Raw genomic sequence first — 23,944 nt, 5'->3', positions numbered from 1 at the left:
TATATACTAGACACACACACACGACCCAGACTATCATTTTTGTCATTTCACATCCCATACTATTATTTTTTGGACACTTTTAATCATTCTCATGATTTTTCTTATTTTAGTAAGGGCATTTTTGTATCTTCATATTTTTCTTTTGTTATTTTTATGATTTCAACCGATTTAATTGGTTTAGAAATTTACTAAAAACCGGTTGAAAAATATGGATACTAAAAATCATAGGTTACCTAAAGTTCTCAACCAATTAAACCTGTTGAAACCGAAAAAAATAACAAAAGAAAAAATATGAAAATACGAAAATGCCCTTACTAAAAATAGGAAAAGTCACGAGAATGACTAAAAGTGTCCAAAATAAATAATAGTCCATGATGTTAAATGACAAAAATGGTAGTCTGAGACGAAATTTGGAATTGCCACCAAAGACCTCTTATTATTATTATTACTACTACTACCAGGGCCGATTTTTGGAAATTTGTAGTCCCGCTCTTATAAATAAATGAGGCCCTAACAAAAGTATAAAATGCAATCTTTAAAACCAATACCGTAAAATATATGATTCTTCTTTTCATTTACAAAATAATTTTGACATGCTTAATTAATTAGGTCCTAATTATTAAGAACTAGGTCAAAAATAAATATTGGGCTCTGTAATGTTGTCATCTTGCACGCCCTAAAATCCGGCCATGAATACTACGGATTTTTTAGAGTACTATTGATTCATCCTATTCTGGCGTTCGAACCTGTAAACTCCCATTTGAGAGAGTCACAAAATGTCATTGAGCTACAAGCTATTTGACTACTACGGAGTTGAATAATCCAAATCCAAAGTGTGGAATATACTCCGTCAAAGATTAATTAAAAAATCCGCGCATCCAATTATCCATTGAAAAGAAGTTTATGCGCGCGCTATAGTCAACCTGGTAGGTCAAGCCATCAACCACTACTAAATCCAACTTATTTACTAACGCGGTCTTCGTGACCAGATTCCATCACCAAGAATAATTCAAAATCCTTTGATCAAAGACATTAAATTCTATATTTAATAATGAATTTTAAATATCTGAAACGTTTTTATTTTTTGAATTTTTTTTTTCAAATTTCACTCTTCTTCATATAAAGATATTTTCAGACATTTTATATATTTTTTTTCAGTCAAATCACTCTGTTGTTGGCTTCTTCTGCAATAAAATATGTTAAAATTAAAAATGATTTATTGTTTAGTTTAATTTCTATCCCAAACTGGCAAACTATAACTCCAATGTACTATTTATTTTTTGAATACTCAATTTACTATTTGTTAGTTAAACTAATTATTTTTTGTTTCCATACTCCATATTTGTTTAAAATTTTCTTATAACTTTTTAATTTAACCTTTTTTTTTTGTATTTAACAAAAATTAATTTAACTTCTAAATATTATATAAATATTAATTTATAGTATATTATATGATTATTTTCATTTGCAATATACTTAAATTAAGCCTATAAATACAATAGACTAAAAATAAACATATATCAAAATATAATGGATCTACTAAAAATGAACTTGTAGTATACTAAAAATGAATTTATAGATTTCCTCTATTATCAATTCTTCTTTTCCTTTCAATTTTTTGTTTTCTTTTATTATGTTGAAACTCCTTTCAATACATTTAGACAATTTAATAAAATTTTGGGTATTGAGTGTTGTACTTAGCTTGAATCTAGTTGCTAAAACAAAATTGATAATTGGTAGAAGTTCATTTTGACAATTCAAACATTGACAAGATAATAATTTATGTTTAGTCTTCAAAGTTTATTAATTTGAGACAAAACTTATAATCAATGAGTAAAATTAAAATTGTAATCAAGATTGAAAATAAAATACCCTTAAAAGTTATTAATTAAGAATTGAATTTTAAATGAAAAAAATTATCAAATTAGCCATCTAAGTCCATTGAATAATGTAATTAGGTCCTATAACTAAAAAAAATTCCAATGAGGTTTCATAAACTAGCAAAATAGTGTATGCACAAAAAAAAGTGTAATTAGACTCTAATATTACATATTCAACAAAGTATTGCTGATGTGGAACTAATTTAACTAACACTTGGTGTTTTACTACTTACATGGATTCTATATATATAATTTTCATTTTTAAATTTATATTAAAAAAGACACCGATTGTTATCAATCGGCAGTAATTGTTTTTATTGACGGTCAAGACAACCATGACTATCTAGATTTAGACTTCAAAAAATCCAAACCTAGACAGACAATGAAGGCTATCGAGCCACCTTCGTATGTTGAAAAGTGAAGGTGACCATGACTATTTTCATCAGATGAGGTTCAGATCTAAATAATCATCTTGTCTATTGACGAACAATCGATGTTTTTACTTATTTATTTTTTTAAAATTTAAAAATAAAAAACTTGTACACATAAAATCTATGTAAGCTTAGTTAATTTCACATCAATGATACACATGTTAAATATAGATATTGACCTGATTTACTCGTAAATCGCCTCAAAGTAAGGCTAATGCCTAATAGAAAACTTTGATAAAAACTGGTTTGGAATGCGCGTAAATCATAGCTTGCGGCGTGGGACATTGTGACTCATGACATATGCGTATGCCATCATCATCGCTATGCATCTATACTGCACTGCTACTATATAATTCCCAAATTAACACCACTCGGTCCACTCCTAGACGAGTAGAAAAAGAATCATATCACCCTGTGTTTTTCAAGAAAAGACCAGACAGGAAAGAGAACCCAAACGTCCATTTCCAAGCTGAAATCACAGGCACAAGCACAAAGCTGCAAAGTTTTGAGATCCCATTACTTGGTTTTTATGTAAGCTGCTGCAAAACCCAGTCTTTTTCTTGGTCGTATTTTTGTGATTGCAAGTGATTAGGGAAGTTTCTGCCTTTTGTGTTCGCGGGTCTGGTAACTACTCTGCTTAAAGTCTAGGGTTTGTGTGTGTGTGCATTTTGCATTTTTTTTTTCTTTACCAGTTTCAAATTTCGATTTACTTTTGATCTTGGATGAATAATTAATTTGATAGAGGGATGAACTTTTATGTACTTTAAAGAAATTTGTTTTGACTGTGCTTGACTTATGTGTGATGTAATACTGGATCTAAAGAGACTTACACTACAAATTTTCTTTTATTCATGCTTAGTGATCTGCTAAAATCATCTTGATTTGCTGAAATGCATTTGAGAGTTTTGTTAAATTTGGAATATGTTCTATGGGTTTTGCTTACAATGTCATGCTCAGGAACTTATTCTTGAAAAACTGAGAAAAATTTAATGTTTAGCATCAAATCTTTGATTTTCTCCATTTTCCTTTGTTCTTGGTATATCCCCCATGGAAAATTCCTTTTTGTCTTGAACTGTGATTTGGCTTTGTGCAATGCAGTTGTGTGGTTTATGAGTTGAAAGTCTTATGGAAGGCACATTGGGACAGCTAAAGATAACGATTGTACGAGGGAAAAAGCTAGTAATCCGGGACTTCAAGAGCAGTGATCCTTATGTCATTCTCAAGCTTGGAAATCAGGTATTTTTGTGCTTCATTGTTATCCATATCTCTTTGAGGTGACACATTGGGGGTGTTTGGTAAATAACTATTAGCTGATTGGGTTAGTGGGTTTGACTAGTTGATAGTATTAGCTGATTGTAGAAAAGTGTTTGCTAAATTAGCTGTTAGCTGATTACATGCAAAATGACTTTCTCAAAAAGCTGATTGAAAAAGCTACTTTGAGCAGCTTTTTGAATTTTAGCATTTTGGAGCAATAAGTTGTTACAAAAAGCTAATTAATCAAACACTCATATTGATTGTTTAACCAAGTCAAACAGCTAATAGTGGTCAAATAAGCCAAAATTGGCTGACAAGCTAATTATGTTACCAAACAGGGCCATTTTGTGATCTTCTGATTATTTAAAGTTTTAAACCTTGCCTGCTTTGAGCATGTTTGCATATGAGATCTTAATATAGATTAGGAACTTGAGATTGTCACATCAAATGGAAGATAATTAGCAAATCAGCTAGTCATGCTTTTTTGATGATTCTGTGGAATTTCTAACATTCCAACCACCTGAGAATGGGAGCTGAATGCACCATTCCTCGTTTCCCTTTTCTTTAGATATATGCTAAAAGTGGCTATCTTATATCTTTAGGCCGATAATATGCACTTCCCCGTGCTTGATTACTTACTTGATTCTGTGCCAAATGACTTCACAATATTGAATGCTAAAATCACATCTACTTAATGGCAGACTGCAAAGACGAAGGTCATAAACAGCTGCCTAAATCCTGTTTGGAATGAAGACTTCAGTTTCTCTTTATCTGAACCTGCTGGAGTTCTGAAACTGGTTAGTTCTCAACAGTCAAAGCCTTTTCATGGTTTTACTTTTAGCCTTTTAGGAGCTTCGTTTTTAATTATTTTTGTCTGTGTTGAACTATCATTTTTCATATACAAATCATCCTACTGCTAATTTCTTCCCATTAATGCTATCTTTTCTCACGTATCTGTAGATGTGTATAACTGACCTCTTAGTAACTTTCAAACCTATTGTTGCCCGGGTTTATCGGCCTGGTATCCTGCTGAATAGCCTGGATTCTCCCGTCGAGAGTCATTTTTAAAGTATTACCTAAACTCTTCTGACTGATCAAGTCTTCATCCTCATTTCTCTGAATGAAGATAATTAATGAGTATAATTGTAATGATTCTCTGAAATAGATTACAATTGGGAACGGTTTTAAGCTTAAGAAAATATGGATTATGACTTCACAAAGTTAAGGTATGCAAAAACGGGTTTCTGATAGGCCAACACAATGGTTCATTCCTTAAATTACAAAACATAAACATTGAAGAAACTCAAGAAAGAAAGAACATTCTTATTTGAATTTGAAAAGAATATGCTGCTAGCTTTCCCTGAAAAATACTTCCCATTTTAGGGGAAAAACACATTACACTATCACCGGGTTCACTTTTCAGTGACTCGCACAAACTTTCACTGAACAATTTACTTTTTGAAATAGCAAGTTGTATGGAGCGCCTTTTGGACCACATTTATTACTTATAAAGTGTATTGGAAACAATGTTGTTATCAGTTAGAAATAAACATATGAATGTATATTGAGTTGTGTTATACCATGGACTAAGGTGGACCCTGGTCCTAAACGACGTATAAATTGTGTATTTTTAGTATTGGAATTATGAACTTTTAGAATATAAATTGTGTTTATAAGTTAAAACACATAACAGTTGTAGAAAGGAATTTGTGAATACAATACAGGGTCATCAAATCCTAATCCTAATTTGTTAATATTGTGTAACTGTAGTATTTGAAAGGAACTTGTGAATACAAAGTAAGGTAATCAATTACAAATATGTTAACATTGTGTGTTCGTAGTATACAAATTGTGAATTTTTAAAAGGTAAATTGTGAACATTTAGATCCGGGTCCACAGAATAATTTGCGATGTATATTAAGTCTTACATTATCTACAAAAGCAGTATCATACTGATTAGTCTGTCAAGCTTTCTGTAAATTTATAAATATTTATCCGTTTCATAAAACCTAACTCGACAGCATTTATAACAGCAAGTGTTTGATAAGGACCGCTTCAAGGCCGATGATAAGATGGGTCATGCCCATCTTAACCTTCAGCCATTGATGGCCGCTGCAAGATTGAGGCAAATTGTTGGAATTTCTTCTGAAGGGTCGATCTTGAGGAAGGCCATACCTGAAAGTGACAATTGTCTGGCAGCAGATAGCTCTATTCTCTGGGTCAACGGTGAGGTCGTGCAAGATGTTTGGTTGAGGCTCCGCGATGTGGAATCCGGGGAGATAGAGTTGAAAGTCAAGTTAACAAATCTTCCCGTTCCTCCATCAAAGTAGAGTGGAGTTTATGTCATTCTGGCAAGTTGTAGTTTCTCTTGTGCATCTCTCTCTCTCTGTTATTTTATTTTATTTTTTTAAAAATTTTATTTAAAGCAATGGATTGATGTAATGTATTTGTTAGCTATCCTGACCATGAAAAGAATGTTGTGTTGTAAGTTGTATATATAGAGAACATTGGGCATTGTGTTACAGCTAAGTTTATCAGTAAACACCTTGAAAATGAATATTCTGCAGCTTCAGTGGAACTGTGGAACCCTAACTAGAAGAACATATTCCTCTCTGGGTGAATATCCTGATTTCCTCATGCTAAGTAACAGTCAACATAGGTGCAAAAAGATGGGTTCCATATCTGAACCAATGCAACAATAGCAACCATTCAGAAAAAGTTACTTTGCAACTTCCCCTACTAACAAAATGGATATATCTTGCCTCAAAAGGTTTGAATCCCTAAAATGGTTCCACAGCATAATTTGCCATCAGCAGAAGTTTGAATGAATAAATCATGTGTATCTAACCAAACAATGCCGCAAATTATGCTATGCAACCGAATGCATCATGCGCATGATGCATACGATGCAAAACGACGTCGTTTTGGTTAAAAAATGCGCGTCTCACTTAAAAACGAAATCAGGTTCAATTCACGGCAATAGCATTTTTATATATCCATAAATTCATAACTATATATCCACAAATTCATAACTATATATCCACAGTGAATGAATGAAGTAAAAATTCACAATGAATGAACTAAATATCCACAATGATTGAACTAAATATTCACAATGAATGAACTAAATATCCAGAAATTCATAACTATATATCTAGAAATTCATAACTATATATCCACAGTGAATGAATGAAGTAAATATCTACAATGAATGAAGTAAATATCCACAATGAATGAACTAAATATCCATAAATTCATAACTATATATCAAGAAATTCATAACTATATATCCACAATAATGCTATTGTCGAAAATCAAACTTGAATTTTTTTTTTATTTTTTATTTAAAGTGCAATGCGCATTTTTAGTCAAAACGACGTCATTTTGCATCGTATGCACCATACGCATGGTGCATTCAGTTGCATAGCATAACTATTGAAACAATGGGCTTCTTAATCTTCAAAAAGATGTGTTTATAACTTTCTTGAGCTATCCTTAGGCCCAAATGATGCTTGTTTAGTTGTTTGGACGAAAATGATGTGGTTTCCTTCAAAGTGTAAAGATAAATTAATTGATTATTATTTTTTTGAAATGAATTAATTGATTATTACTTATGAAGAAAAAAGTAATACTAATCATAAATAAATACAATAGATTTTTTTTGAGTGACAAGGAAAATCGACAGTCACAACATGTGTAATACTTTGAAAAAATGTGATACTTTTTGAGGAAAAATGTAATATTTTAAAATCAAAATATAATATTTAGGATTTGAAGGGTTACTTATGAGAAAAAGTGTAACACTTATGAAAAACTTGACATGTCTCACAAATAAAAATTCAAGTTGCTAATTCAAAATATTAATCAACTATTACTATATATAGATCACCAGCAACTCCTGGTGAGTTTGAACTTTTATGCAAAAACTCAACCAATACCTCATGACTTCAGCTAACACGGTTAGAACTAAGATAATATATATACTAATACACTTATGAGAAATTCAATAGTGTCTGCTTTGGTGGTATTGTAGTTTTTTACCCCCTCTTGTGTTCTTAGTAAAGAAATACAACAATATCAAATAGTAGACATGGTGCTTGCAGATAAGTAAAAATTCTCAATATTTATTTAGTTTACATAAGCTTCTGGGAAAGGTTAACCCAAGCACAGAAGTACCAGCATCATTCAAAGAGCAATTCACATTTTTCTAACAAATTACAGTAATGGTCACATGTAGAATAAAACACTAAAACATATGCATATCTATCTAAACACTAATTTAGGAATCAAAAGAATGGAGAAAATCAGCATCGATCGTTCTACAATTTGTCATTCCAATAGCCTAGCCTACTTCTGAGACGGAAATATAAAGATTCTAAAGCACTTGATTGATGGCTGACATAATATTTCACGAGTTCTCAGAAACTTTCCGATCAGCTACAGAAATGTACCTGGCGACATCAGCACAGCATTTAAGCTTGTCTGCTTCCTCATCAGGTATCTCTATGGAGAACTCTTGCTCAAAAGCCATCACGAGTTCAACTCGATCCAAGCTATCAAGGCTCAAGTCCTTCTGGAAATCAGCTCTTTCAGTAACCTGCAAAATGATTGGGATTTGAGACTTCAGGACAAATACACAGTTTGATACCAAAATTATCAAGTTGGCGTGGTTCATTCTGGGACCATGATTCACAAGGTAGAGATTTGAGAATTATCACCGGAATATTCACCTTAGCTGCATCAATCTTGTCAAATTTCTTTACCAAATTAATCACCCGTTCCATTGTCTGGTCATGGCCGGTAGCAGTAGAAGCACTTGATGTGCAGAATCGTTGGTTGAGCAGATTCAACAAACTCGGAGTTTGAGGACAAACCATGTTTTTTAAAGAGACTCTAACTCTCACATAACTCAAAATAGAGGATCGCAAGCTTTGCATATTGAGCAGTCTGAGTCACGACAAAATAAATTATGAGGTTACGTTGGATAAAATAATAAGCATTCAATTCATTATGGTTACAAGTTATAAGTACACGATGGAAAGAGTAACCAGTGGCCATAAAAAAAAAAAAAAAAAAAAAAAACTGAGCAGCATGATGATATAGATTTTCTAAATTTCTAGAATATTGTTCCTAAAGTTTCTAGAATATTGTTCCTAAAATTTCTAGAAAAAACTGAGCAGCATGATGCTACCAACATTACAAACAAGAATGCTTTATTTGGCCTCGAAAGGGGTGATCGAGTAGGTGGAGCATGAAACTCGTACCAGAAGGTAACGAGTTTGATTCTTGCCTAACACCTTCTCGGTCGAGCCTATCGCATAGGGTCTTCCTAGTGCAGTCTACCTCTCCTATGTGGTTTGCTGGCCATTACACAACCCGGGTTTACCTTGTACATACCCTCAAGTAGTGGTTGTGGGTTTCTAGTCACCCAAAAAAATGTTTTATTAAAAAAAAAAAAATCAAATGAGCAAATTTTTCTAAAACAGCTACTTACAAGTGGCAGTAGTTTAAAAAATCCAATTCAAACAATCAAACACATTCATCACCATTTCCAACTGAAATAAGAGGCTACTCTCAAAACAATCTTAAAATAAAAAGCAGGCTCAACCTATCAGTTGAAGATTAACAAGAAGGCAATTATGTTAGCTCCATATTCCCATAAACAAAAGACTGTGATTTGACAGATAATCCAAGCAATTTCCAGAGATAAGTAATTACTATATAGACTATAACACACATTAATACTAATATGATGTTTGAAGATTGAAAGTTGTTTAAAAAAAAAAAAAAAAAAAAAAGAAGATTGAAAGTTACCAAGAATGCTTGAAGAAAATAGGGGTAGGGAAAAAGGCACAAAATCATAAATTATAATCAAGAAGTCAAAATCAAGTCCCATTTGGTTTTGCTTGACCCCTCAATTGTAACATCAGAGAAATCATACAACAAGACAATATCAGAGAACAAGTAATTAAGTATGCATCAGAAATGTAAAATGATATTGTGAGACCCTACGAAGGACATGCGAAGCTAAAAATCCACCAACCTGGTAATGGTAGCGTGTTACGAAGTAGTATCTGAGGATTCAGCAATACCCTGAGAGCTGATTCCTGAATATTAAAAAAAAAAAAGAAGAAGAATTACATAAGGGAAGTGCGACTGTCCGTACTAGGTACAAACAAGAAAGGAAGCAACCACGCAAGAGCACGAGTTCACCTGTTTTATTCTGGTCCTTTAGCCGGATATATGCGGTGTAGCAGCTTGTAGGATAGGTGTTTGCTTTATTTCCCCAGTGAAACTGTGAGAGTGGCTTTCGGCCAGTCCCTATGGGCTCTGGAATAAGTCATGCAGAGTTTTATATGATGGGCTTGCTAGCAAAATGGGCTCGCATCCGAAACTTATTCAGCCCGTCTGTACGTAAGTAACATAACTATCTAAGTTTTTTGGGCTAGTTTGGCTCTTTACCGTACTCAAACTGGTCCAATTCGACCCTAGAGTTGTCAAAACGGATTGACAGGATGGAGCGGGCCAAAAAAATTCGCTCTTAAGTTCGGTTGGCCCAACTCAGCCCATCCCACCTTAGCCCGTGGGCTAGACTGGCCCTCGCCATACCTAGGGGTGATCACGATTCGGTTCGAACCATAACCGTCATTGTGCTAATTGAACTGTAACCGGAACCGTTCATACAGTTCCGGTTCCGGTTCCTAATCGGAACCAATAAGATTCCGGTTAAGGTTCTCTAAATATTGGAATCAGAACCGCCAGTTCCGGTTCCAAACCGTGAGAATTATTATAAAAAGGAATAAGGTTCAAATTGGCCACTGAACGTAACCTGAAAATGCAATTAGGCTACTGAACGAAAAAAAGTGCAATTAGGCCACTGAACACTCCAAAAATGTGCAATTTCACCTGATAGCAGGTTACCCTCAATTTTAGCAGGTTATCTGCTTACGTGGCAGCTGAGTTGGCATTTTTAATAAATTTTAATTAATTTTTAATAAATTTTAATAATAACTTTTTATTAAAAATTTTTTTTAAAAAATAAAAACGACTTTATTTTATTTTTTATTTCATTTTTTCCAATTTTTTTATAAAATTTATTATTAAAATTAATTATTAAAAATTATTTAAAAATTATTAAAAATGCCAACTAAGCTGCCACGTAAGCAGGTAACCTGCTATCCGGTAAAATTGCATACGTTTGGAGAGTTCAGTGGCCTAATTGCACATTTTTTGAGTGTTCAATGGCCTAATTGCATTTTTTTTTTTCGTTCAGTGGCCTAATTGCATTTTCATGTTACGTTCAGTGGCCAATTTGAACCTTATCTTTAAAAGCCAAACTGCCATTGGCAGTTTGGCATGCCACTGACGCGCAAGTGGTCTACTGGCCTGTAGGCCACTTGGCTACTTGGCCTAGCGCCACACATTATATAAAACAAAGCTTTTTAATTTATTAAAAAAATAAAACTTACGGTTAGAACTGGCGGTTCCAACTGAAACCGTCAGTTCACGAACCGGAACCTTAATATAAGGTTCTGGTTCCGGTTTCACCATTTGCGAAATCGGAACCGGAACTGCGGTCACCCCTAGCTATACCACTTTTTATTTATTTATTTATTTTTCTGAGAGTCGAGATGGCACCAAGAGGCTACTTGGATGCTGGTTCACGCTGGAGCTTGGACGATTGGACGGCACGAGTGACATTTGGAAGAGGCATAGGGGGCAGGGAACACTGAGTCGTTGACTGAGAGGGTGAAATGTGAGATTGGCGCCTAGCGTGAGTGACGTCTAGAATTGCAATTATTTAATATATTATATGAAAATTTTGTTAAAATTATATATATATATATATATATATATATATATATATATATATATATATATATATATATATATATATATATATAATTTCAAACAAATTAATAATTTTAATTACTAATTGTACATAAAATTATAGTAGTTTTATATTTTTTATTTTAATAATGTAATTATACAATTTTTGTAACATTAGATATTTCTATTTATTTAATTCCATAACGCATTTCATTAAATTAATACTAACTATGGAGTATAATAATAGTTTTTTATTTTTATTTATTAAACACATGATATTTTGTTACATTATACTGTCATTAATCATTTTTCATATGTTGTACCGTGTTACATGTCACATTTAAAATAAATGATTGGTGATGACAAAATTTTGAATAACGGCCAAAATTGTATATACATGATTACATTAAGAACTAATTTTATACAATTGATAATTGTCAATATAATGATTAAACTAACTAAAAGTGAATAATTAAAGAATTAAAATTGCATTTTTTGTGGGTTTGTTACTTTGTTTTCCATTTACACCAAACTCGATGAGGCAGCAAAGCCACTATGACGTAGTTCCTTGATACATTGACCTCCATAGCTGATAGCTCTGAGAATTCGAGTGGGAAATGGCGTACAACCTCAGCTCTGCACCGGCGCCTCTCTCCCAAGAACCCCTGCTGCTTTCCAAGTCGCTGAATCCTCGCCACATTCTCCAATTCCCTCTTAAATCCAAACCCTCCTATCTCCCCCTCAGAATCTACAAGCCCCTTCGTCTGCAGCTCACCCAAGTTTCCGTGGAAAAGCAGGCCCAGATCTCACAAAGCCCTTCAAATTATCAGCACCCAGACGAAAAGGTTTCATCTTCATCAAAGAGTTACGTCTGGGTCAATCCCAAAAGCCGCAGAGCGTCTAAATTAAGACAGGTTTCTTATGATTCCAAGCACTCTTCTCTGCTGAGCATTTCGCGATCTTTGGATTCTTGCAGCGCAATTGAAGAGGATGTGTCGAGTGTACTGTCTGCTCTGGGGGATAACGCAGTAGAACAAGACGCTGTGGTTATTCTTAACAATATGTCGAACCCTGATACGGCGCTTCTGGCAATGGATTACTTCAGGCGGACGATGAAGTTTAGTCAGGAGGTAATTCTGTATAATGTGACTCTGAAAGTGCTTAAGAAGAATAAAGATTTGAGTCGTGCGGAGAAACTGTTTGATGAAATGCTTGAAAGAGGTGTTAAACCAAATAAAATTACGTTCTTGACTATTATTAGCTGCGCGAGGATCAGCTCTTTGCCGGAAAAAGCTGTTGAGTGGTTTGAAAGGATGCCAGCTTTTGGGTGTCAGCCAGATAATCATACGTATTCGGCCATGATTGATTCTTATGGGAAGGCAGGGAATGTGGATAAGGCATTGAGCTTGTATGAGTATGCAAAGGCAGAACAAATGCATGTGGATGCCGGGACATTTTGCACATTGATTAGGATTCATTCTGCATCTGGGAATTTCGATGGGTGCTTGAATGTGTTCGAGGAAATGAAGAAACTTGGCTCTAAGTTTAATGTGGTTGCATATAACAATTTGTTGGATGCCATGGGAAGAGCTGGTAGGCCGGAGCAGTGTAAGAACATATACAATGATATGATACAAAATGGATTCGAGCCAAGTTGGGCTACCTATGCTGCACTAATCCGGGCTTATTGTAGGGCTCGCTATAGTGGAGATGCTCTAAAAGTGTATAAAGAATTGAAGGATAAGGGATTGAAGTTGAATGTTAAGCTGTATAATACACTTCTTGCAATGTGTTCTTATTTGGGATTAGTGGATGAGGCAAATGGAATTTACAACGATATGAAGGAAATGTGCAAGCCCGACCATAGGACGTTTTCTTTATTGATCACGATATATTCTTGCTGTGGGAAGGTCTCAGAAGCCGAGGCCATTCTGCATGAAATGGTGGAAGCAGGGCTAGTACCGGATATTTTTGTTTTGACATCGCTAGTTCAGTGTTATGGGAAAGCAAATCGTTCGGATGATGTGGTGAGGATGTTTGATCGACTGTCGAACTTAGGTTTGACTCCCGATGAGAGGTTCTGTTGTTGTCTCCTCAATGCGTTGCAACAAACACCCATGGAAGAAATGCATAAATTGACTGCTTGCATCGAGAAGGCTAGCCCGAAACTCGGTTACATTGTGAAACTCCTAATGGAGGACGAGAATGGTGAAGACAAGCTTTTTAAGCAGGAAGCGGCTGAACTCTTAAATTCCATCGGTACTGATGTAAGAAAACCTTACTGCAACTGCTTAATTGATGTGTCCGTGAACCTTAACCGATTGCAAAAAGCGTGTGAGTTGTTAGACCTCGGTATAACACTCGGTATCTACACCGATATGCAATCCAAAGAACCTGCTCGCTGGTCTTTGCATCTTAAGAGTCTGTCCCTCGGGGCAGCTGTAACCGCATTGCACATTTGGATGAATGACTTGAACAAAACAATTGAAAACGGCGAGGAGCTTCCATTATTACTCGGGATCAATACAGGGCGTGGGAAACACGTATATAGTGAGAAAGGTTTGGCGCAAGGAATCGCATCACATCTAAGGGTCCTAAATGCTCCGTTTCATGAGGCGCGGAATCTGGCTGGATGGTTTTTGGCGACGAATATTGCGGTTACATCATGGTTGAAATCTAGACATTCAGAGAAGATTGTTGCTGCTTAGGAGTTGGCTCTTTGTCAAGCTTAAGATGGGAATTTGTGCTTATTTTGTTAGAAGGTTTTTAGCTGAGGTGTGAACATTCATTAAAAATTTTCTTTTTCTGTGGGTTTAAGCTAATTCTCTAGATATAGTTAGTTTTGTGTAATCTTAAATTATAGAACTCTCAATCAAAAACCTTGTAGTCTAGTGGTATTAGCCTAGTTACTATATTACATGTGATTTTTTTCTTTGAAATGAGGGATGAAATTAGAAAATGCCCTGTTAGTTGTTATTTTTATACTTTTCAAGTTCAGTTAAAAGATGGAATATAATGCGCATCATTTTATGTATGTCCTTATATGTTTTTTTATTAAATTAAACATCAATACTGCCTACGTACAGGACTCCAGTGGCGAGCTCGAGAGAATAATGGCTAAGAAACTTTCGAATGAAAATAAAGCTTTTTCTGGTTATAAGTTTCCCCTTCTTCAAATACACAGGTATTTATTTATATAGAATAATATAAAATTAAAAACTACCCACTACCTCTTAAGTGTCTGTAAAGCTATAACTACAAGAGAAAGTGGTTATCCCACAACAACACCACCACCACTATGGTTGTAACATTTCCCCACCCATCAAAATCACCTTGTCCTCAAGATGATGGTACACAGTGTATTATTGTAATTCCTCATAAAATTCTGGACTAGCAAAATCAGCCACTTGGTGCTCAAATGGGTCACCCGGTTGTCCAGCTGGGTTGGGCCCAACTTCCTCTGCAGCATCATTAATAACTAAAAAAATAAATTTGTACAATTATGATTTAGGGTCCAGTGCTCATCACAATGAAAATAGAGACCCTCGGAGCGTCGATGCTAGTATTCTGATCACGAGAGGCGCCGTTCAGGGGGGAAGGGAGAGGACGACGCCCCGGCTCCGCCTCGTGAACCGCCGGCGAAAGGCGACGGTGTTGCGGCTGGCCTAGGGTTTGCGCCGGAGAAGCTGCCAGCGGAGCTCGCCCCTGAGTCGTCTGCCTAGGTCACGCATGGCTGGCCTAGGGTTTGCGCCGGAGAAGCTGCCAGCGGAGCTCGCCCTTGAGTCGTCTACCCAGGTCGTGCAACAGGCCACGACTGCGTCTCCGAGCGCGAAGGTCCACCTGCGAAGTAAGAAAGCGGCGAGCTCACGTGCGGCTACTGGTGGCCAGGAACATAGAGCTGTCGGCGAGAGTATGATCTGGCGAGGTTCATGGCGACATCCAAATTCGGCGGTTGCAGGTTTTCCACATCGATTCGGAGCCAATCGTCCAAACCCGCAGTATAGAGGTCGACGGTATGCAGCTTTTTCACTGACAAGAAGTACTGATCATTTAATGCTCCTTGTTGTTGGTGAATATCATTCCTATGATTCCTTTTGTCTAGGATGATTGCCCAGCGTTGAGACCTAGATAACATTCTTCTTGTTTCATTTATAAGAATTGTCTTTTAAGTTTGACTTAGACTTATGGTCTCGGGAAAATCACACGAAAGATTGTCCTCATCTTTCGTTTTCCCTTTTTGTCAAATGATCTTCCTTATCATTTGATGGTTATACGAGAGTTAGACCCTTCCAACTTTCGTTCTAAATTGTTCTCTATTTCTTCTCTTGGTCTCCACTTCTTCAAGTAGACTTAACACCCTAATGCAACTCAGATTCGTGTAGGTGTATTACACAACCCGAATCACATGGTGAGTTGCGACAGCTTTCGTCTAACACGAAAGTTCCAATAAAAAGAGGAGTCTACAATCCTAGCAAGATTGGTATCATCAAAACCTAAATACACTTGTTCCTAATAGCATGAAAGAGATGAAGCATAAGATCATATTATACAATGTTGAATCCATTATCCCAAAGCAAACATAGTTTTAAAAAATCTTATATATAATCAAATGTAAAAAAAAAAATTAAAAAATTCTAACAAGCCAAACAAAGAATCAAAGTCCTCACAAAAGAGTGAAAAACAAAGTAATAGATAAACAGAAAGATTATAGAAAAACCATATCAATCTTTAAAAAATTACTATCATTTGATTGATGACAAAAAACTCATACATATAATTATTCTTCCCATATACATTAGACGACATGAAAGAGGTAAAACATAAGATTTAATTCTATAGTATCCATAGTCTCCCATAAAAAAAATTCTAGCTTTAAAAATCTTATACCATATATAATCATATCTTAAAAAAATAAAAGCAAAAAAGTTGAAACAACCAAATAAGGAATCAAAGTTTAGAAATGTGTTCCTTGGTGAATCACTCCAAAAATACATTTCTAAACTTTGATTCCTTGTTTGGTTGTTTCAACTTTTGCTTTTATTTTTTTAGATCTAATTATACATAAGATTTTTTAAAGCTAGCAGATTTTTTTATTTTTTTTTATTTTTTTATTATGAGAGACTGGGTATCCAGCACTATAGAATCATATCATTATGTTTCACCTCTTTCATGCATAATGTATATGTCTTAGATTTTTTACTACAATTTAAAATACATTCTGTTCCAAAAGATAGCCAACAACTAATATCCAACAACTACAAACATTTACTCCACATTCTAATTGGAGTAATTTTTAACTATCCACTTCTCTTCCCAATAGGCTTGAGTTTGTTGTCCTGACTAGTGGCGCCTGACAATGTGACAGCGGGCCGGGGTTTCCAGACCATCAAAGAAGTAGTCCTCTACAACAAAATCCCAACAACAAATTAGCAAGCAAATTTAAGATTATTAGTCCAACTAAAAGTATCAAAGCAACAAATCGAACACATCGAAAATGAAGCTGAAAAAAATCTTACATATAATTTGATTTAAAAAAAATTAAAAAGCAAAAAATTTGAAATAACTAGAAGGAATCAAAGTCCAAAAAGGTATTCCGGTCTGATATGGCACAAGGAGAGAAACAAAGTTTGGAGCATTGTCTTTTTTCATGTGCTCATATTTTTGGCGTGTGGCATAGATTTGCTCTAATCTTTGGATTTTCCCTCGATAATGTTCGGTCGGTAAGAGTTGCATGTCATAAATGGTGGTTATCAGCTTCGGTGGGGACTGCAGTGAGTTTTTTTTTTTTTTTTTCTTTTCTAACTCCTCCCTTGTTTTATTCTTTGGGTGGTGTGGACTTTCTATAATGCTGCTCTGTATGATGGTATTCCATTCTCCTCTATTGCTGCCATTTCCAAGATTAAAAAAGAGGCTTTATTGCTTTCTTTGGTACATCCTGTTCATAGAAGTGGTTTATCGGATCAATTCTTGGTTGCTGACGGGATTGTTGCTACATTTGCCTCTCCTCCGAGGTGCATGGTGACTTGGGTTAAGTGGCATAAACCACCTTCAGGGCGTCTCAAGTTAAACACTGATGCACTATTTTCCATAAATGGAACAGCAGGAGGGGCATGTTTGAGGAATTCGACAGGCTTTCTCATTGCAGGATTATCTTTTCCATTGCTTGCGTCCTCGACACTTGAGGCGGAGGTATTGGCATTAGATTTTGCCTTGTGTTGGTGTGATATGGCATCTATGATACCGGCACATGTTGAAGTTGATTCTCTTGCACTGGTTCGTTATGTTAGCTCGTCCACAATATTGACCCCGTAGAGAGTTCGTGGTGCGCTTAGTCGGATTCATTCGCGGCTGGTTTCTTGGTCATCTTCAATTGTTCATGTTTATCGTGAAGCTAACCGTGTTGCAGATGCTTTAGCTTTAGAGGGTTTGCTTTGCTCATCGGCTTCTGTGTTTCTTCATTTAGCTTGTTACCAGAATCTGTTAAATTGGCACTTTTGTATGATTTCCGGGGCTTTGCTGCTCCGAGATTTTTTCGTTCATAATAAATCTTATACTTTGCTTTAAAAAAAAAGTAAACATATTATTTTATAACTAAAAATAGTAAAAACTTTAAATTGATTATAAAAAAATTGTAGAATTAACTGCGTGCATGCGTGTACACATACACACACACACACACACACACACACACACACACACACACACACACACACACACACACACACACACATATATATATATATATATATATATATATATATATATATATATATATAGGGGAGCGCTCAGGTGAAAACGAATATCTAGGAGTAGATTGAGAATCAATCACAGCTGTCCACATGTCTAGATCTAACGGGCCATATGTAATTTTTTTTAAAAGATGCGGTTGCATTTTTGTAAATAAATTGAACTGTGTTGCAAGTAACATGTGTTAAAAGTGCAAGTAACTATTGCTAGTGTGCAAGTTAAACGTGCAAGTAAAATCACTTAAAAGTGCAATCATTTTCACTTAAATAGTGCAAGTAATTTACCTTTTCACATTGGTGCACCTAATGATAACGTCCTTCACATTGGTGCACTTAATGATAATGTTTGGTGCAACTAATGATAACGTTAGGTGCACTTAATATTAGTGTTTGGTGTACATTATTTGTTGCACTTTTAATATATTTTACTTGCACTTAAGTGCATATACTCTATGAAATTGTTACTTGCACTTTTAACACAATTTATTTGCACTTTGATTGCAGTATATTTCTCAAACAAATAATACCCGGAGTACCGGGTAATCGATCCACAGGGAGGTGGTTGTATTAAGCACTTGTTGGAAAAATAGCATAAATTGGCATTTTAAGTAGCTATTTTGTGGTACAATTATCAGTGGGTCCACTTCCAATTTGGGTCAGGTCAAAGTGGATTCGGATTCTTGGTAGTGAGACGAAGAGATTGGTATATTGTACGCTCAAAACAGATAATGGGCGAATGAGATATTGATTCTCAAAGTAGACCCATTTGAGTTGGAAAAATGAAGGGAAAAAGTGAAGCTTTTGTCTCACATTGGTTTTGGAAGTGGATTTGCCCCACTATTTATACAAGAGCTCTTTTAAGGCTTATTGAATTGTATAGCATAGAGGTTCTCTCTCGCATGCAGGGGGGGAGGGGGGGGGGGGGGGAGGTGCAAATCAAATCCCAAAATGAGACCGAAAAGGCATGATTCAAGCCTAAGCTCGTGTGCGCGGGCATGAATGTCGTCCGAAAATTGGTACCACTATTGTATACTGCAGTGCGACGCGCCCGGTGTACAGCAGTACACGATGTGGAATGTTCATATGCTATTTCGCATTCAAGCCTAAGCTCGTGTGCATGCGCGGACATGAATGTCGTCCGAAAATTGGTACCACTATTGTATACTGCAGTGCGACGCGCCCGGTGTACAGCAGTACACGATGCGGAATGTTCATATGCTATTCCGCTGTGGTACACGTCTTTGGGAGGATTAATTCAGCTGTGGTACACGTCTTTGGGAGGATTAATTCAGCTGTTACGGAATTAATTCCAATTTTGAATTCCAGAATTAATCTCCATGTTCAACAGTCAGTTTTTGAAGGGTTTTAACCTGAATTTAAATGTCAAAGTAAATGCTATTTACACCATCTTCTCATATATAAGAGTAAATGCTATTTACACCATCTTCTCATATATAAGAATTAAGAAGTAGTAGTAGCAGCAGAATTTTACACAAAACAGAAAATTATATTTTTCAGCTCCAAAATCTCCGCTTCTACTCCTTTCTTAGCCTAATTGTGTTTAAAACTTTGTTCTTGTTCGTCGGGTTCTTTGTTTGGTTGCTCAAACACTGAATCGTAGCATGTTTTATCCTGCGAAACCTAGGCTACAATGCTCTTAGCACTTGTGGGAGGTAGCAAATAAGGTTTTAAGGAAAAGAATGATTCTTTCAACACGTGCTAACCACTAACTGAATCATCCACCCTTCCCTTCACAAATATTAACCTTTTTTTTTTTTCCATATAATAATAATCTTTTCGTAGGATTATTATTTTTGGAATTTTCCACCTTATTACCCAACAACACTAGCTACTAATTTATTCTTATGAAGCTAATCCTAATGAATATCTTGGATGATTGCATAAAATAAATAAAGCAAAGCAATAATTTCAGGATTTTGAAAACAATAGAAAGAGAATAAGATTCTTGGATTTCAAGTGTTTAATGCCCTAGTGGCTAACTTAAATGCAATATTAAATCTGGGTTTAAACTAGTCTGAGAATGAAAAAATGGTATAGAGTTACTCTCGTAATCTCTAACCTTAGTAAATATTCACTCTCGTGATATAAACACCCAATAATAACAGAACAATCATTCATAATTAATTCCTAGCTACTACCATCTCCCGATGCGCAATAATCAAGAATTAAACTCCCTAACATATATGCCCTCTCCCAAGGTGTAACAGTTAAGTGCAATTGTGTGTACTCTCAATTATGCCTAACTCCCGTTATGACATAAACAAAGCAATGAAACAAGTAATCCGGGCCCTGAACTACTAACAACAACAATATACTCACAATTGCAACACAAGTTTAAAACCCAAATAATAATATATTAAAGAATCTGAGAGCACATGCACATAGGTTCATAAACACTTTTTCCCAAGAATCTCTAATGGAATTTAACCAAGCATGGCTAAATTATACAAAGCAAATATAATAAAGAGATTACAAATTATCAAGGAGAGTACATGAATGAACCAAGCGATTTTCCCAAATCTCCCCTAGCTTTCTTCTTGCTTCCCAAGACAACTTGTTGTGGTTCTTAATTTCTCATCTTTCTTGTCTCCAAAGATCGCTGAATGAATATTATGGTTGATGAAGGTGAGATTTTATAGAAGGAACCAAACCCGGAGAGAATAGGAAAATTCCGCGCAAAACGGGCCGAAACCGAGCCAAGCCCATTCGTCCGCTCGACGCGTCGAGCTGTTGATTCTCGATAATATTACGCAATATAATATTACAAATTATAACAAACATTGTCCAAATTAATTGCATTGTGGTAAATATTACCTCATCCTACTTTTCTTTTTTAATCCGTCTCAAGATAATGTTTATTCTATTAATTTAAGAATAATGTTATTTTCCTTCTTGGTTTTACCTCCTTATAATGATTACGTCCTAATGTGGTAGTAAAATACTTTTTATGTATTGGCTATCATAAATTGACCAACGCAATCTAACATTAAAATATGAATCTACCTATATAGCATGCACTCAATTTGAACATATGACATCTACAAATTTTAAAACCTACTGCGATCCACCAATAAATATTGATAAATCTCATCTCGAATGTAATTTCATTTTCTTTTATACACATTAACTTGATAACAATTGTTGGTGTCATTGAAAGACCTTTTTTCTTTCTTTTTTTTTTTTTTTCATTCTTTTGTTTATATTGTATTTTTTTTTTTTTGAAAGCTACTGGCTTCTATTACATTGTAGTATCTGTTCATATACTTTCTCAACCTACTAAAACACAAAGAACTAATAACGCCTCCACTGAGGCTCGAACTCATAATCTTCCAAATGAAAATCCAACCCGGATACCATTAGACCACATAGTCCTGGTTTGTTTATATTGTACTTGATTAGTAAGAAAACAAAATGTAATGAAAGTAATACTCCGGATGAAAAATAAGTATTTTCCTTTTAAATAAGAACTTAGAAATTGCATTTACACAATTGATGATATGATTAAAAAAATGAATACAAGTGCGTAATAAATAAATTATCACATTAAATTTTGAATTAATGATTATTGAGTTGTTAATGATACTGACTCTATTACATTGTAGTATCTGTTCAAATATACTTTCTCAACCTAATAAAACACAAAGAGTCAATACACCTCCACTGAGATTCAATCTCATGACCTCCCACATGGAAGAGGTCACTACATGCCATCCAAACACAAGATGCTTGACAATGATATAATTAAATATTTTTACTAATTTGGAATCTTCATTTAATAATTATCAATTGATTTTAATTACATTTGTGTAGTCTTTTAAATTTAGAAAATACAATGTAACATTAAATTATTTTCATTATATTGATCTAATATTACATCAATTTTAGTCTTAAACGTTAGAAGTTATGTTTATTTTTTTAACGTACTCCCTTTCCTCAATCAATTTATGTTTGATCCGGTTAATAAGAATTAATTTAATTTGAACTATTTATATTTTAATTTTATAATAATTAATCTTTATATTAGTGTGTGTGTAATGATGAATCTCTTAACGTTTGGTTAATGATGAATTAGTATTTTCCAGCCAACCACACCCCTAGGTTGTTAGGGATTCAATAATTTGAATGCTTATCATCATTTGTCATCTAGCTAGTTGAGAGGTTGAAGCGTAACAGAAAAGACTACCTAAAACTATGTTACCTGATGCTTAATATGATGCATGGTCTGTGGTACTTAATTAAGTTGAGGTCTAACCTTCTCTCTTGTGCAACATGTTTGGTTATCAATTTTCATGGTATAAATTTTGTTTTTGTTTTTGTTTTTGTTTTTTTAAATTACTGGATACTTAAAAAAATATTACAAAAATACAAATACAACTCAAACAAGCTAGTGATAAACTGATAATATCATTATATGTTTCATTAATGACAAAGGTTACAAAAATATTTATGTTTGAATGCAAGAATTCTGAAAAAAGTGATTGAAAGTGCCAACCGGTTGATGAGTTCCGGTCTAGGTTTCATGAAAACGAAAAATGAGGGCGAGACTCCTAAGATACAAAACATGTGAAAAAGTATAAATATAAAAATATAAGTGTGTATTTACAAATAAAAATATTTCTCTTCATTTATGCATAAATATTAATTGTTTATCAGATTCTTATTTGAAAAAGGTATTTTAAAAGTTTCTAAAATTAGATAAATTGTTTTGAAACATTTATGAAGTTTACATCAATTTGTGGAAGAAGAGATTTTTTCATAGGCAAAAAATCTAATTTTGGACGTAAGAGCTTATTAAGTTAGGCAACCCGTCAAACAAAAAATAGTGCATGCACAACCTCAAAAATGGAAATAACCTTGTTCCATTTACATGATTAGTGTCTTATGAGTTCTCATTTTCATCCAAGGTAGAACTTCTGCTTGTTCTTCATTTACCCTATTGATGTTTAATTGATCTTTGTTTCAACCAGCCTCTTGATGAGACTTATCAGAAATAACTTTCTAGGCTTTGATTTTTTTTCTCTGGTTGTTTTTTTAAAGCTCTAATTATGAATTTCTTGTGAGATATTTTTTGGCTTGCTTTTTGTTCTTCTCTAAGCATTCCAAACACTTGCATTTTTGTTCTATTTTTTTTTTTTAAAAAAAAAGTTATGTTGTGAAAGCCATAATATCGATCTTATATATGTTTTACTTCTTTCATGTCTAATGTATACTGAGTGTATATGTCTTAGATTTTTTTTTTTTTTTTTTTTTTTTTTTTTGTTGGAATTATATGTGCAATGTGATATTTTTTTGTTCATTGTCTGAACTGAGAGTGTTTTTTTATATCCACATGATTTTGCTATAATCTTTCTCTGTTTGGTGAACCACTCAAAAATACGTTTATAAACTTTGATTCCTTGTTTGGTTGTTTCATGTTTTTTCTTTTAATTTTTTAGATCTAATTACATATCTAATGTATAGATTTTTTTTTTTTTTTTTTTTGGAAAGAATTATATGTATGAGATTTTTTGTCATCCGCTCAAATGAGAGTATTTTTTAAAAGATCGATCTAGTTTTGCTATAATCTTTTTGTTTACTTAATACTTTGTTTCTCACTCTTTCCAGACTTTAATTTGATTCATTGTCTGGCTTGTTCAAAGTTTTTGATTTTATTTTTTTAATTTGATTATATATAAGATTTTTTAAAACTAGGTTTGCTGTGGGGTAGCGGATTCAACATTGTAGAATCAGATGTCATGTTTCACTTCTATCATGTAACTAAATAATTCTTTCCAAGATGAAT

General features: G+C 34.3%; 3 protein-coding genes across 6 annotated transcripts; 2 read left to right on the top strand and 1 right to left on the bottom strand.

Annotated features, from left to right (window-relative positions):
• The first annotated feature begins 2,679 nt into the window (after positions 1–2,679).
• LOC109172271 (protein C2-DOMAIN ABA-RELATED 11) lies at positions 2,680–6,157 on the top strand. Its single transcript, XM_019321436.1, has 4 exons — positions 2,680–2,842; positions 3,410–3,547; positions 4,267–4,362; positions 5,599–6,157. The coding sequence occupies exons 2-4, from the start codon at positions 3,437–3,439 to the stop codon at positions 5,893–5,895; spliced, it is 504 nt and encodes a 167-aa protein (XP_019176981.1). The 5' UTR covers positions 2,680–2,842; positions 3,410–3,436; the 3' UTR covers positions 5,896–6,157.
• Positions 6,158–7,671: 1,514 nt separating this feature from the next.
• On the bottom strand, positions 7,672–9,923 carry LOC109172272 (acyl carrier protein 3, mitochondrial). 4 transcript variants are annotated; one of them, XM_019321438.1, is made up of 4 exons: positions 9,779–9,922; positions 9,609–9,672; positions 8,284–8,512; positions 7,672–8,162 (listed from the first exon to the last, which is right to left on the bottom strand). In XM_019321438.1, exons 3-4 carry the CDS (start codon positions 8,500–8,502, stop codon positions 7,974–7,976), a joined length of 408 nt encoding a protein of 135 aa, XP_019176983.1. In that variant the 5' UTR covers positions 8,503–8,512; positions 9,609–9,672; positions 9,779–9,922; the 3' UTR covers positions 7,672–7,973. The 4 variants fall into 4 exon arrangements, with proteins under 4 accessions (XP_019176983.1, XP_019176985.1, XP_019176982.1 ...); XM_019321440.1 differs by having other exon boundaries at positions 8,296–8,512; positions 9,779–9,918; XM_019321437.1 differs by having other exon boundaries at positions 9,609–9,923.
• Positions 9,924–11,921: 1,998 nt separating this feature from the next.
• Positions 11,922–14,377, top strand: LOC109172270 (pentatricopeptide repeat-containing protein At4g16390, chloroplastic-like). The gene has a single exon (XM_019321435.1). It carries the CDS (start codon positions 12,013–12,015, stop codon positions 14,101–14,103), a length of 2,091 nt encoding a protein of 696 aa, XP_019176980.1. The 5' UTR covers positions 11,922–12,012; the 3' UTR covers positions 14,104–14,377.
• The last annotated feature ends 9,567 nt before the right edge of the window (positions 14,378–23,944 follow it).

This window comes from Ipomoea nil, unplaced genomic scaffold (genome assembly GCF_001879475.1).
Source record: "Ipomoea nil cultivar Tokyo-kokei standard unplaced genomic scaffold, Asagao_1.1 scaffold0415, whole genome shotgun sequence".
NCBI lineage: Eukaryota > Viridiplantae > Streptophyta > Magnoliopsida > Solanales > Convolvulaceae > Ipomoea > Ipomoea nil.
Note: the sequence above shows the minus strand (reverse complement) of the source record. Positions and strands in the feature narration are given on the sequence as shown.